This window comes from Protomyctophum parallelum (assembly GCF_964188405.1).
Source record: "Protomyctophum parallelum genome assembly, chromosome: 15".
NCBI lineage: Eukaryota > Metazoa > Chordata > Actinopteri > Myctophiformes > Myctophidae > Protomyctophum > Protomyctophum parallelum.
Window position 1 is genome coordinate 49,921,312 of NC_139710.1, and position 16,586 is coordinate 49,937,897.

General features: G+C 43.7%; 1 protein-coding gene across 1 annotated transcript; it reads right to left on the minus strand.

Moving 5' to 3' along the window:
* Nucleotides 1-1,868: 1,868 nt before the first annotated feature.
* Nucleotides 1,869-15,075, minus strand: LOC310871916 (protein NLRC3-like; the record flags this gene model as incomplete). Its single annotated transcript, XM_083783554.1, has 8 exons — nt 1,869-2,976; nt 4,954-4,994; nt 8,186-8,341; nt 8,423-8,596; nt 10,480-10,653; nt 11,852-12,357; nt 12,520-13,796; nt 15,036-15,075. The coding sequence occupies 8 exons, from the start codon at nt 15,073-15,075 to the stop codon at nt 2,405-2,407; spliced, it is 2,940 nt and encodes a 979-aa protein (XP_083639680.1). The 3' UTR covers nt 1,869-2,404.
* Nucleotides 15,076-16,586: the final 1,511 nt, after the last annotated feature.

Sequence of the window (16,586 nt, forward strand, 5' to 3'; positions counted from 1 at the left end):
GCCATTAACAATAAAGAGAATGTAATGATTGTTTTACATCACCTATATAATCAACATGAGTTTTGATTACTTTAATATATTAGCGCCCCTCACTTCACACGGGTGTGATTAAGTTCTTACGGAGCGTAAGAAATAAGTTCTTACGTAACCGTAACACAGACCGATGCCTAATCAAAGCCTCGGAGCACCAGCTGCGCCCGCTTGATTTACTGCCGTTTCCAACATGACAGCCACGACGTAAACACACACGCAATGTTCATTTACAGCTAAACAATGTTTATGTTTATTATAATTAAACATGACAGCCACGACGTAAACACACACGCAATGTTCATTTACAGCTAAACAATGTTTATGTTTATTATAATTAAACATGACAGCCACGACGTAAACACACACGCAATGTTCATTTACAGCTAAACAATGTCTATGTTTATTATAATTAAACATGTTTTTGAAAACATTTGAGCGAGAAGCTGGAGTTTAAAGTGTAACAACGCATGGTATGATAGTTACACATGGAAGTAATCTGGAAGTATAACATCTTTCATTAAGCTATTTTGTTGTTTTAAGCATTATGATATACTTTAGCTATTGAAAAATAGCAGATCTACAAGCTCATAGCGCGGCACCGCTATGAGCTTGTAGATCTGCTATTTTTGAAAAATCGTAAAAATGTTTGAATATATATTATTACAGAGTGAACATTTTAACTCACATCTTTGTTTCTGAGGGGTCCCTGGAACAACATATTTTCAGATGGGGGTCGGTGGCCAATTACATATAATTTTGGGGTCCTTGACATGAAATATTGAGCACACAGAAACATAAGGTTTTTCAGGATTTTAAAGACATTTTTCAAATTTCGACGTCAGGCCAAAATGGGTTAGGAAAAAGAAAAAAATCACACCTGTGTGAAGTGAGGGGCGCTTCTTATCATTCATCATACATCACTTTCCGTGTTCAACCAATCAAATCATCCGGAATGTCATTCCGGCCAATCACAATGTTGTGTCCTCACCGTTTCCGTCTTCAATCTTTCTGCCCTCACTTTTAGCTTCAATGTTTGCGTTCTGGTCACACTCACCCTGAACAGCTGTTCAGAGGAGGGTCACACACACCCTGAAAAGCTGTTTATAGGAGGGTCACACTCACCCTGAACAGCTGCTCATAGGAGGGTCACACTCACCCTGAAAAGCTGCTCATAGGAGGGTCACACTCACCCTGAAAAGCTGCTCATAGGAGGGTCACACTCACCCTGAAAAGCTGCTCATAGGAGGGTCACACTCACCCTGAACAGCTGTTCATAGGAGGGTCACACTCACCCTGAAAAGCTGCTCATAGGAGGGTTACACTCACCCTGAAAAGCTGTTCATAGGAGGGTTAACTCACCCTGAAAAGCTGCTCATAGGAGGGTCACACACACCCTGAAAAGCTGTTCATAGGAGGGTCACACTCACCCTGAAAAGCTGTTCATAGGAGGGTCACACTCACCCTGAAAAGCTGCTGATAGGAGGGACTAGCGCCCCTCAAAGAAGGGTCATAGGACATGATAGGAGGGTCAAAGAAGGCGTTCAACAGCATGAAATGTAAATATGTTTTTAATCAACACATCTCAAATATAACAACAAATATATAGTTCTATAAGATAACAGCTTTGTGACAACAGTGTTGTTTTGGGCAGAACATTTCTGTTTTAGTTTTAGTCAGTCTTTGGAATAAAACATTTGGCGGGCCTTGATGCGGTCGTAATGACTGTTTTTACACCAAATAGCCGATCTACAAGCTCACGCTGCGACACACTGGAGAACACATCATGTATAATATAGGATGCAGACGACTCAAAGCCTGTCTGTCTGTCTGTCTGTCTGTCCTAACAGCCTGTCTGTCTGTCCTCACAGCCTGTCTGTCTGTCTGTCTGTCTGTCCTCACAGCCTGTCTGTCTGTCTGTCCTCACAGCCTGTCTGTCTGTCCTCACAGCCTGTCTGTCCTAACAGCCTGTCTGTCCTCACAGCCTGTCTGCCCTCACAGCCTGTCTGTCCTAACAGCCTGTCTGCCCTCACAGCCTGTCTGTCCTCACAGCCTGCGTGTCTGTCTGTCTGTCCTCACAGCCTGCCTGTCTGTCTGTCCTCACAGCCTGTCTGTCTGTCCTCAAAGCCTGTCTGTCTGTCCTCACAGCCTGTCTGTCTGTCCTCACAGCCTGTCTGTCCTAACAGCCCGTCTGTCCTCACAGCCTGTCTGTCCTCACAGCCTGTCTGTCTGTGCTCACAGCCTGTCTGTCTGTCCTCACAGCCTGTCTGTCTGTCCTCACAGCCTGTCTGTCTGTCCTCACAGACTGTCTGTCTGTCCTCACAGCCTGTCTGTCCTCACAGCCTGTCTGTCCACACAGCCTGTCTGTCTGTCCTCACAGCCTGTCTGTCCTCACAGCCTGTCTGTCCTCACACAGAGACACAGAGGAGTCAGGGAACAACCCAAACCCAGCGTAGAGCGGTTGAGTGAAGGAGGTCTGGACGGTGTACAGGTGAGTCAGAGTGTCCTCTAACACTCTGTAGAAGGACAGAGTCCCAGCGGGACGGTCCAGATACACGGCTACTCTGTTGGAGCCAGAGGGACGGATAGGAAGTTGAGTCGTCTTATTATTGTGTTTAACATTGTAAGCGTCACCATGCTGACCATCAGCACAGTACAGACACCAGGACCGTTCATTCCCTCCAAGCCAACCGTCCAGACCGGCTCCTTTCCTACTGATGTCTCCGTCAGTCACTCCTATCCTAACCTTTCCACTGAACTGTACCTCACTGTAGCAGCGTTCATCTAGACTCTCTGAACTCAGAACCTGAGCCATTCTATCAAACCTGTCAGGATGGTCAGGATATGAATGACGCTGATCATCCTGACACGTCACCTTCCTGTTGTTCTCAGACAGAGTGAGGCGACGGTTTGCTGTGTTTGTGTCCAGAGTGAGACGCTGGAAATCTGATGAGAAAACAACACAGTACATTAAATACATCCTTCACTGAATGATACGTGCACGGCGCACGCACGTGCACGGCACATGCACGCACACGCGCGCAGATACGTGTGCACACACACACACACACACACACACACACACACACACACACACACACACACACACACACACACACACACACACACACACACACACACACACACACACACACACACACACACACACACACACACACACACTTTTTCTGTATCAGATGTACAAGCTTGTAGCTTGTAGATCTGCTATTTTTAAATAGCCGACGTATAAGATATGGATAAAGTGTTTAATATATAATATTTATATGTAATGCTGAATTAACACATTTAGCTGGGGACCCCTTGGAACCCTCCAAGGACCCCCTGGAACCCCCCACGGACCCCTGGAACCCTCCAAGGACCCCCTGGAACTCCCCACGGACCCCTGGAACCCTCCAAGGACCCCCTGGAACCCTCCAAGGACCCCCTGGAACCCTCCACGGACCCCCTGGAACTCCCCACGGACCCCTGGAACCCTCCAAGGACCCCCTGGAACCCCCCACGGACCCCCTGGAACCATCCAAGGACCCCCTGGAACCCTCCACGGACCCCTGGAACTCCCCACGGACCCCCTGGAACCCTCCAAGGACCCCCTGGAACCCCCCACGGACCCCTGGAACCGTCCAATGACGGAACCCCCCAAGGATCCATGGGGGGGGGGGGGGTAATAGGGGACCCCGGTGTAAAGGGAAACGGAACCCTGAGGATCTGATATTTTCAGCAGATTTGGTGCAGACCCCAGTGCAGTTCACTCGGTGGCGCGCGCTATGAACTTGTAGATCTGCTATTTTTCAATATCCTGGGTACCGCCCTGGGTAACCGGCCTGGGTACCAGATTCTAAAAATGTCTTCTACATCCAGACAGTTTTCTGAAAAAGCTATTTTTCTTCCATTTTTCAAAAATAGCAGACCTGCAAGTGCGTAGCGCGTCACTCGGTGGCGCGCTATGAGCTTGTAGATCTGCTATCTTTCAATATCCTGGGTACCGCCCTGAGTACCGGCCTGGGTACCAGATTCTAAAAATGTCTTCTACATCCAGACAGTTTTCTGAAAAGGCTATTTTTCTTCCATCTTTCAAAAATAGCAGATCTACAAGCTCGTAGCGCGCCACCGAGTGGCGCGCTACGAGCTTGTAGATCTGCTATTTTTCAATAGCTAAAGCAGTGCAGCATGGCAAAACACACACCTGTTCAATGTGCACTGAACACACACACACAGTATCAGATGTACAAGCTCAAAGCGCGGCACACAGTGATGCGCTGTGAGCTTGTAGATCTGCTATTTTTAAATAGCCAACGTATAAAATATGGATAAAGTGTAAACCATTTTGGGCGGGAACCCCTTTTGGTGTTAGCACTATGTTATGCTTTAGCCATTGAAAAATAGCAGATCTACAAGCTCATAGCGCGCCACTCGGTGGCGCGCTACGAGCTTGTAGATCTGCTATTTTTAAATAGCCAACGTATAAAATATGGATAAAGTGTAAACCATTTTGGGCGGGAACCCCTTTTGGTGTTAGCACTATGTTATGCTTTAGCCATTGAAAAATAGCAGATCTACAAGCTCATAGCGCGCCACTCGGTGGCGCGCTACGAGCTTGTAGATCTGCTATTTTTGAAAAATCGAGAACGACTGACATAGAAACCCCCTGGAACCATCCACGGACCCCCTGGAACCCTACACGGACCCCTGGAACCCCCCAAGGACCCCCTGGAACCCCCCCAGTTCCACAACATGTTGCAACGCAACACGTTGTGAGCTTGAAGATCAGATATTTTCAGCAGATTTGGTGCAGAGGGAAAAGGAGGGTCCGAGGATAGATCCCAGACAGACAGACAGACAGACAGACAGACAGACAGACAGACAGACAGACAGACTCACGTGTTGTAAGGAGTTGAGGTTCACAGCGTTGAGGTTTAGTCCAGTGTTCTCCTCCATGATTCACACTGTAGGAAGTAGAACAACAATGAATCAAGTCAAAACCTGCTGCTTAATGTCTCACATCGGCCTGTTTTAGTCCCACCAAATATTTACTAAACACATTTTGTCATCATTCTCCCACAGACTCTGTCCAAACATCACTCGTTGGAAGAGGAGGTCGGACGCGGTTTTTATTATTTGTTTAATTCGAAGCGCAGTTGCGTTCCGCTGACTTTGGGACTGGTTTGGGGAGGGGGGGGGTGGTTTGAATGTAATTATTGACTGTTGGTTTGAGTTTGATTTCTTGTTTGTTTATTTCATTTAGTAGGGAAAGAGACAGGGAGAGACGTCATTGTGAAGTGTACCGTTTACCTGTAATTTCCTCAATTACAACTTCCTACATAGTGTTCAGAGTAAACCCCACCATCCTGCTGATTCATTCCTTAGTTAATAATTTGCCTTGCTGTGAAGAGGGCGATTGTTACACACTGATACTTCTATCATCTCTATAGATAGATTATAGACATGTTAAATATATCAATACTTCTATCCTCATGTCTTTAGACTTTGATGTCATTTAGAACACTGTTTAGATTCAGATGCTGTTTATCATTCTAGTATATCATGGTGAACATCATAACACTCACTGTAAATCACTGTCTGTATCAATCACTGTACATTCAAAATGTTAGAAATAGAACCATGGAACACAGACACCGACTATACTGTATATTAATGTTATAATACAGGGGTGGGCAACTTTGTACTTTCCCCCCTAAAGGAACGCTTGGAGGAAGCTGCCACCAGGTTTGTTGACTAACACTAAGACTAGACTAAGACTAGACCATTTCAGATGAGTAAAATAGGACTAAAACTAAAGCGTGTGTTATTCAAAAGACTAAATTGGAATTAGCTGTCAAAATGAACACTGGCCAGGCTACCATATTGCAGCGTTGCAAACTGCATAATATTGCTGCCCTACAGAACAGATGTGAGTCAAGCAAGAACCCTCATGAAACAGGTGTTCAGAGAGCAACATCTAGTGGTCTATTGCACCTTTAAATATGAGATTGTTTTGGGTCCATTTGGTTACAACGGAGCCAAATGGACCAAATGGGTTCAAATAGGCCATTTGAACCCATTTAGGCCTGACGTCGAAATTTAAAAAATGTCTTCTAAATTCTGACAGTTTTCTGAAATACCTGTTTCTGTATCAGTGGTGCTCAATATTTCATGTCAAGGACCCCAAAAATTATATGTAACTGGCCGCCGACCCCCATCTGATAACATGTTGTTCCAGGGACCCCCCCACCCCCCACACCCCCCAGAAGCAAAGATTTGAGTTAAAAATGTTCGCACTGAAAGAATATATATTCAAAGATTTGTGCCACACTTTCATGATTCTTCAAAAATAGCAGACCTACAAGCTCACCGAGTGCCACGCTATGAGCTTGTAGATCTGCTATTTTTCAATAGCTAAAGTGTAACATAATGCTTCAAACACCAAAAGGGGTTCCCGCCCCCAAAATGGGTTAAAATTGTCTATAGGCAACCTTAGGCACCAGTGCCAACATTGGCACAAATTATGAGAGTGATCACTGGCACACTGCGGCATAAGTGTGTGAAAGAGCCTTTTTGGTTTAAAATACTATAACTAACTATTAAAAAAAAGATAGCCAACGTATAAAATATGGATAAAGTGTTCAACCCATTCTGAACGGGAACCCCTTTTGGTGTTAGCACTATGTTATGCTTTAGCCATTGAAAAATAGAAGATCTACAAGCTCGTAGCGCGCCACCGAGTGGCGCGCTACGAGCTTGTAGGTCTGCTATTTTTGAAAAATCGAAGAACGACTGACATAGAAACATAGCTTTTTCAGAAAACTGTCAGGATGTAGAAGACCCCTGGAACCCCCCAAGGACCCCCTGGAACAGACAGACAGACAGACAGACAGACAGACAGACAGACAGACAGACAGACAGACAGACAGACAGACAGACAGACAGGATGTAGAAACATTCACCCATTCACACACACATTCATACACCGATGACAGAGGTAAGTAATTACATCTAATTACATTCTACATTAATTAAAACTCAGAACAATAACCCACCTATCTCCCTAGTCAGAGTTGTGCTATATTTCCACCCTCACCCCAGAGGGACACATATTACACATTACATTGCACACTACTGTCGTAGCAAAAACAGCCAATCTACAAGCTCACAACACGCCGCAATGTGACGCCTTTTGAGCTTGTGGATCAGCTATTTTTGCTATTATTTGAACTGAAATCCTGAATTATTCTTTTGCTATTTTTTAATTGGAATCCTGAAAAGTAACATTTTTATTTAATTTCAAATGCATTTACCTTTATGAACCAAATACAAAATACATTGGACATAAAAAATAGACATCAAAACAATAATATATAAATGTTCGGATATATATACCTGCAGGCCGCTTTAAGTGATGGTGGGGGCTGCATGTGGCCCCCGGGCCCCCCATGTATGTTATATATAACCATGGAACATAGACACTATCTACTGTATATTAATCTATGTTATAGAACCATGGAACATAGACACTATCTACTGTATATTAATCTATGTTATAGAACCATGGAACATAGACACTATCTACTGTATATTAATCTATGTTATAGAACCATGGAACATAGACACTATCTACTGTATATTAATCTATGTTATAGATTATAGAACCATGGAACATAGACACTATCTACTGTATATTAATCTATGTTATAGAACCATGGAACACAGACACTATCTACTGTATATTAATCTATGTTATAGATTATAGAACCATGGAACATAGACACTATCTACTGTATATTAATCTATGTTATAGAACCATGGAACATAGACACTATCTACTGTATATTAATCTATGTTATAGATTATAGAACCATGGAACATAGTCACTATCTACTGTATATTAAATCTCTGCTGGAATGAACATGATCATATGGTAATATGATATGATAATATGGGAAACTGCATTTATAAAGCGCTTTACATTACAATGTAGTTCACATTCACCCACCGATGGCAGAGGAAAACATGCATGCTCATCGGGAGCTGTTAGGGGTTCAGAGAGTCTTGCTCAAGGACACTTCGACATGTAGCAGCCAGGAGGAGCCGGGAATTTAACCTGGAACCTTTGACGGCCGCTCTACACAAGTCTACTCACTTGACAGTCTCCAGGGCAGCAGACAGCGTCTTCAGAGCAGAGTCTCCTAAGTGGCTGAAGTTCAAGTCCAGTTGTTTCAGCTGGGAGGAGGGGTTGGAGGTCACAGCTGAAGCCAGAGAAGAACAGCCTTCCTCTGTGACTCCACAGCCTGACAACCTGCAGAGAAATACACATTTAACAAAGTGCTGTGTTGATGTTCACGTAGAGATCCACACAGAGAGAACACACATTCTTTACCCCAGGATCTGCAGTCCACACTGTGGACTCTTCAGTAACGCAGAGAGCTGGAGCAGTTGTGATTCCTGCAGGCAGATGAAACTGAGGTCCAATTCTTTCAGATGGAGAAGATTAGAGCTGAGAGCTGAGAGCAGAACTTCAAATCCTGTCTGTGTGAAGGTACAGCCAGCAAGTCTGTAATTACACATGAAATATCTGGACTGAATATCACAGTTTTGGAGTAAAGACGCCAAGAGATGGAAAGAGAAGGCAGGCAGGGATAATGTGAAGTAAATCATCATCTTAATCTTCCAACATAGGAACTGTGTGTGTCTAAGTGTGCGTGTGCGTGCGTGCCAACATGACTACATACTGTCAGTGATGGGCAAGCTACTTGGAAAATGTAGTAAGCTACACTACCAGTTACTCTCTATTAAATATAGCTCAACTACAACGAAGCTATCCCCAGATAATTGTAGCAAGCTACACTATAAGCTACATGGCAAAAGTAGCTAGCTACATGGACACTACTTTTTTTTTATAAATATTTTTTATCAACTTAATGATCAAGTTTCCACCGAACAAATAGCCTAATAGGCAGGCAAAAATGCTGAGTTTGATTGTTTATTAAAAAACAAACAGGAAACAAGCCCTCTGTCTGGCTTTTGGTGTCAACTTTTTCACATTTACTTGTATTAATGTACCTTGCGGTGTCAGGAGCCGGCTGATTCATGTGTTCAGTGTTGGGAAAGTTCTTTTTTTTATTAACTATAGTTCAGTTCACAGTTTAAAAAAATTAAAGGAACTAATTCAGTTCATAATTCAACATTTCCAAAAAATGAACGATTTTAGTTATTTTTAGTTTTTTTTTTTTAATTATTATTATTTCCACAGCCTAGCCATTTGCACACCAGCTGAGAGACATAATTTAGACTAGAGAATGCTAGTCTCTCAAGACAGACTGTTGCCTCGATAGGCACTGTTTTACCGAATATTTGAGGATGGGATACTCAGATTGAGAGAATGCTGACAGGCACTTAAATGAGATGTTAATGTCCTGTAGGTAGACTTAGAAATAAAACTAGTGTTGACTAATCAATACAAGTGGCTCTTATTTTGATGGGGCAGTTTCTGCACAAGAAGTCTGTTTGACTTGTAAACAAGCTACGATGAATGAGCTGTCAAAGTACTATAGTCGCTAAACCACGTTAGCGATCAAATTTTTTCAATATGAAAACTTTCACTTAGACAATAATGTAGGTTACACACACTGGAATTAAACATGGAACCTGCAGGCAGCATTAGGTGAGTAATTCATTGTGTTGTGCTAGAGATAAAAGGACAGCTGCTGCGTGGGATCCTCTTGCTTAATAACAACATAACTGTGTCAGACTCTTCTTATCTAAACCAACCAATCATGGATTTTTTTCCAGGGATTTTTTTCCCCCCACAAAACTTTATTTAACAGTCAATTTGTAACGTATAGCTTTTGTTGAAAGCTACGTCACTACTTGGGTCTAAAAATAGCTACACTACAAAAAACGCTACTTGGTTCAAAAGGAGTGAAGCTACCATCAAGCTACTGATAAATGTAGTTAAGCTATGTAGCTTCGCTACTTGTAGCTAGCTACTGCCCAACACTGCATACTGTAATCACTGTACCCCATTAGTTCACATAATGATAATTCCCTAGCAGCCATGATGGATCACATATTATAGTTACTGTACCGTAGCATTGATAATGATAATTCCCTAGCAGCCATGATGGATCACATATTGTAGTTACTGTACCGTAGCATTGATAATGATAATCCCCTAGCAGCCATGATGGATCACATATTGTAGTTACTGTACCGTAGCATTGATAATGATAATCCCCTAGCAGCCATGATGGATCACATATTGTAGTTACTGTACCGTAGCATTGTGATGTGAGAGTGTGAACTAGACAACACAAACTCTGACCATATTATTATTCTAGTCAGTGGGATACCATGATGTCAGCTTTATTAACACTCTTATTATTAAGAATCAAACTATAAATAATAAAACAGAACTAATGTAAATAATAATGTAACCTCAGTATCTCCAGATGACAGTTTGGACTCTTCAATGCAGCAGTGAGCAGGTCCATGGATGGATCCGTTATGTCATTATAACTGATGTCCAATTGTCTTAGATGTGAAGGATTAGAGCTGAGAGCTGAAGCCACAATCTCATATTCTGCCTGTTGGAGTTCACAGCCAACAAGTCTGTAAATGTAGATGATGTAAAATCAGTGATCATCAACACAGATTAGATCAAATTCATGTTCAATGAAATGAGCTATAAAGTGTAATGTAAATGTACCAATGTCTAGTTGGTCAGATATTGACAGGTCATATAAGAACAGTCTAGTTGGTCAGATATTGACAGGTCAGATAAGAACAGTCTAGTTGGTCAGATATTGACAGGTCATATAAGAACAGTCTAGTTGGTCAGATATTGACAGGTCATATAAGAACAGTCTAGTTGGTCAGATATTGACAGATCATATAAGAACAGGTCATATAAGAACAGCGAACCAAAAAACATCAAAGTGAAAGACAGATGATCTGTATTAACCCATTCTGACCCGAGATCAGATTCTAAAAATGTCTTCTACATCCTGACAGTTTTCTGAAAAAGCTGTTTCTATGTCAGTCGTTCTTTGACTAAAATAGCAGACCTACAAGCTCATAGCGCACCACCGAGTGGCGCGCTATGAGCTTGTAGATCTGCTATTTTTCAATAGCTAAAGCATAACATAATGTTTAACCCATTCTGACCTGAGATCAGATTCTAACGCACAGAAGAATGGTGGTTCTTTAACGCATTTTGACCTGAAATCAGATTCTAAAAAATGTCTTCTAAATCCTGACAGTTTCAAAAAATAGCAGACCTACAAGCTCATAGCGCGCCACTCGGTGGCGCGCTATGAGCTTGTAGATCTGCTATTTTTCAATAGCTAAAGCACGACATGATGCTAACACCAAAAGGGGTTCCCGCCCAAAATGGGTTAAAACTCCAAAAGGGGTTCCCGCCCAAAATGGTTTAATACTACAGTGTGTAACTTGCATTGATTGATCTATGAATGTTATCTTATTTAATCTTTTTACTTTGTTCTCTGTGTGTGTCAGTCAGTTCCATTTAGGCAAAAATGCTGTATAAATATTGCACACACACACACACTCTCACACACACACACACACACACACACACACACACACACACACACACACACACACACACACACACACACACACACACACACACACACACACACACACACACACACACACACACACACACACACACACACACACACACACACACACACACACACACACTTTGAGACCAGATTATTATTATAGTAATTAGGTGTGATGGTAGATTGATTCTAACAGGTTTTCTATCCACATGACTACTAACCGAGCCTTTCTGCTGTTCCTCACAGCTGGGAGTATTCTGGATTTCCCCCATCCTGTTGATGTGTTGTATTGTTGCAGGTCAAACTCCTCCAGAACCTCGTCTGCCGTCAGCAGTATGAAGGCCAGAGCTGAACACTGGCTCTGAGACAGTTCTGTCTTTGATCTGTCCGCTGACTTCAGGTACTGTTGGATCTCCTGATGTACTGAGAGGTCGTTCATCTCCATCAGACAGTGGAAGATGTTGATGAATCTGTCAGGAGAGAGACTCATATCTTCCATTTTCATCTCCTTCAGGTTGTTGATGACTCTCTGGATGCTCTCTGGACTGTTCTCTGTGTGACCCAGCAGGCCTCCTAACAGACTCTGGTTGGACTCCAGCGAGAGGCCATGAAGGAAGCGGACAAAGAGGTCCAGGTGGCCGTTCTTACTCTTCAGGGCTTTTTCGCTGGCTCTCTGCAGGAAGTCCTCCAAGGAACTGACATCATCTCCCAGGAATGTCTTCAGTACCTTCATGTTCTTCTGTGTGTCTTCTCCTCCTCCTCCTCCTCCTCCTCCTCCTCCTCCTCCTCCCATACTGTTCAGGGATTCTGCGATGGCTCTCTGCAGGAAGACTTCTTCTTCTTCTCCTCCTCCTCCTCCTCCTCCTCCTCCCAGGGATGACTTCAGTACCTTCATGTTCTTCTGTGTGAAACAGTGCATCAGGTAGACTGCAGCCAGGAACTCCTGGATGCTCAGATGAACAAAGCTGTAGATCTTTCTCTGAGATCGAACGGTCTCTTCTTTGAAGATCTCTGTGCACACTCCCGAGTACAGCGCGGCGTGGTTCACATCGAGACCACACTCTTCCAGGTCTTCTTGGTAGAACGTGACGCTGCCTTTCTTCAGATGTTTAAACGCCAGCAGGCACAGCATCAGAAGAACATCCCTGTCAGTCTCGCCATACTTCGTCTTCATCCTTTTTATCATGAGCGATATGAAGAGGCTGAACATCCCGGTCAGGGTCTTGGGCAGCTGTCCTGTCTTGCCTGTCTTCACCAGGTCCTCCACAACGGTAGCGGTCATCCAACAGAAGACTGGGATGTGACACATGATGTGGATGCTCTTTGATGTCTTCACGTGTGAGATGATGGTGCTGGCCAGCTCCTCATCATCACTGAACATCTTCCTGAAGAACTCCTCCTTCTGGGGGTCTGTGAACCCTCGTATTTCTGTCACCATGTCAACGCATTCAGGAGGGATCTGATAGGCTGCTGCAGGTCTGGTGGTTATCCAGAGGAGAGCCGAGGGGAGCAGATTCCTCTTGATGAGGTTCGTCAACAGCAGGCCCACCGATGATGTCACCGTGACATCAGAGACGACGTCATTGTTGTCGAAGGCGTCAGAATCGACGTCAATGTTCTGGAATTTCAGCGGAAACCTGCTTTCATCGAGACCATCGAAGATGAAGCCAACTTTCCAGGCAGCGAGCTGCTCTGCTGTGAGCTTCTCTAACGTTGGATGGAAAACATGGATCAGTGAGAGAAGACTGTGCTGCTCATCTCGGACCAAGTTCAGCTCCCGGAATGCGAAGAGAACCAGGAGATTGATGTCTTGGTTCTCCAAACCTCTCGCCCAGTCCAGAGCGAACTTACGCACGGAGAATGTCTTCCCGATGCCAGCGATGCCAATGGTCAGAACTCTGCTGCTGGGTGTGTCTCTGCCAGGGAGGAGGGTCTTAAAGATGGCACGGCACTTGATTATGACGTCATAGATGGTCTTCATGCTGGAGGCGGTCTCAAGCTGCCACACCTCATGTTGCTGATTAACCCCTTCACTCCCTCCCGCTGATAGGTGGAGTTCTGTGTAGATGTCGGAGAGGGAGGAGGGCTCTTCAGTGACGTATGCCACATGATCAAGACCGTCCACAGTGACCTTATAGACCTTTACATACTCCGGCAGACGGACTTCTGATATGAGGAGACAATTAATACATGGTAAACATTATGCTTCATTTACAACTTTACATTGAACAATCCATAGCATTAAAACTAGTAAAATAAACAACATTGGATCGTTTTTTTTGTCTAAATGTATGTGTTTATCATCAGTATTTGTATTTGGACATTGAGACAGGAATACAACGAGTATATTTAATCTGATGAGTCTGCTGCTATTTAAACATTCCATTCATTGAAATAAAATGTTGGTGTAAAATGTGTCCAGTCTTACTGTGTCCAGGTGTGGTTCGACTGAATGTCTTCTGTCCAGGTGTGTTTCTGAATGTCTCTCTGTGGAGATGAAGACAATAGAATATATACATATAGATGAAGACAATAGAATATATACATATAGATGAAGACAATAGAATATATACATATAGATGAAGACAATAGAATATATACATATAGATACATATGTATCTAACGGTTAATTTTCTAGCCGGGTAGCCGATGGCATTATCCGGTTAATTAACGGTTGTTGATTTTTTTAATTAATTTTTTTAATAGGCTACCCCAAAAATGCATAGTATAGGCTACATAATTAAAGTTGGTAGACGAATGGTATACATTTATTTATGCTCATTTTTAAAAGACAAACTAAATGTTGTTAAAGCAACATTTAACAATATAAATAAATTGGTGTAGGCTTAATCATCAATAAACAATGCATCGCATCTGCATGCATGCATCTGCGCGTCTACAGTACAGAGGTCCGCCGGTTCTATTCCAAAACATAAATAAGTCCAGTCCAGATCTGAGCAGCCTATAGCCTAACTATAAAGCCACTGGACGCATGGGCTAAGCCTTTTTTAATTATTAAGGACGATCAGCATGCATGTCACCGTGTTCTGTTTCTTGACTTTTCGCTGACGAGAAACCCCTCAAACATGGATAGCACATGGCTAACTTGATAGCCGTAAGCCGTGCCAGTGTGGGGAGAACTTTGGGACATTGAGGGGGCAGAAAACAGCGCCCGAGCAGCGCTGTTCATGCAGCCTGGAGTGTGACAAGCTGGGCGGTGCAAATAACAGCAATTTTAGGCATGTGTGCAACATGACAACTGTTTTAAAGTATTGTACAGTGACAACTACAGTCTCTGTAATGTTTATGTTGTACTATTACTAAAAACAATCTAAAATAAAGGGATTTAAGATCAGAACACGCATTTATTATCATGCAAATTAACCGTGAAGCTGATAAGCATACTCGGATATTTCTTAACGGCTAGCCGGTTACCCCCTGACATCGGGTATGGGCTCTGATGACGCAGAGGAGAGAACACGCCCCCAGCGCCCACAGCGGGAATCGAACCCAGGACCTTCTAGCTGTGAGGCGACAACACTACCGACTGTGCCACTGTCCCCCCTCTTGGTTTTATTTTTTATAAAGATTTTAAACTTAATAAACAAATCAGCTCCGTCGTTAAAACTCTCTTCTTCCAATCATCGCCACGGTCAAATCCTACCTCCCCTAAAAACAGCTGGAGATGGTTATCCATGCTTTGATTTCATCAAGAATAGATTATTGCAACTCTTTGTATATTGGCATCGACCAGGCGTCACTCAGGCGTTTACAGCTAGTGCAGAACACAGCTGCCCGCCTTCTCACCGGCACTATAAAATATGTTATAGTGTAATAGTGTATATTGTATAGTGTTATAGTGTTGTATATATTTATAGGAGGGTTGACATACTGTGAATCAGGAAGTCCAGGTTCGTTACTGAATTCAGGAGGAATGCCTTTAGACCTGTCACTCTTCACAGACAGAAGGCTGGGAGTTGGAGACTCTGCTCTGTGGTAGACACTTCTGGAATCATACAGACAGAAAACAATACATAAACAACAGAGACAGTGAATAATACTACTAGAAATAATACTAAGTAAATAACAGACAGTAATTAGCATAACAGTAGCTTGTATTCCATGTAGTACAAACTGTGGAATGGAATGATTTGCCCAAGGAGATAAAGACAAGTGCCTCTCTAAACACTTAAAACTTAGGTCAGGATTGAGAAGGTGTTTTTAGAATGGGTTAAAAGGTGTCTGTTGAATTGAGCAATTGTAACAGTTATCTCCTTAACACATTCTGACCAGGATTACTGCATGTTTTTGTGAGGGTATACCTACTCTAGGGGACACGGGGAGAACATGTGAGGGTACCTACCCTAGGGGACACGGGGAGAACATGTGAGGGTACCTACCCTAGGGGACACGGGGACAACATGTGAGGGTAACTACCCTAGGGGAAACGGGGAGAACATGTGAGGGTACCTACCCTAGGGGACACGGGGAGAACATGTGAGGGTACCTACCCTAGGGGACACTGGGAGAACATGTGAGGGTACCTACCCTATAGGGGACACGGGGAGAACATGTGAGGGTACCTAACCTAGGGGACACGGGGAGAACATGTGAGGGTACCTACTCTAGGGGACACGGGGAGAACATGTGAGGGTACCTACCCTAGGGGACACGGGGAGAACATGTGAGGGTACCTACCCTAGGGGACACGGGGAGAACATGTGAGGGTACCTACCCTAGGGGACACGGGGAGAACATGTGAGGGTACCTTCCCTAGGGGACACAGGGAGAACATGTGAGGGTACCTACCCTAGGGGAAACGGGGAGAACATGTGAGGGTACCTACCCTAGGGGAAACGGGGAGAACATGTGAGGGTACCTACCCTAGGGGAAACGGGGAGAACATGTGAGCGTACCTACCCTAGGGGAATCGGGGAGAACATACAAACTCCACAC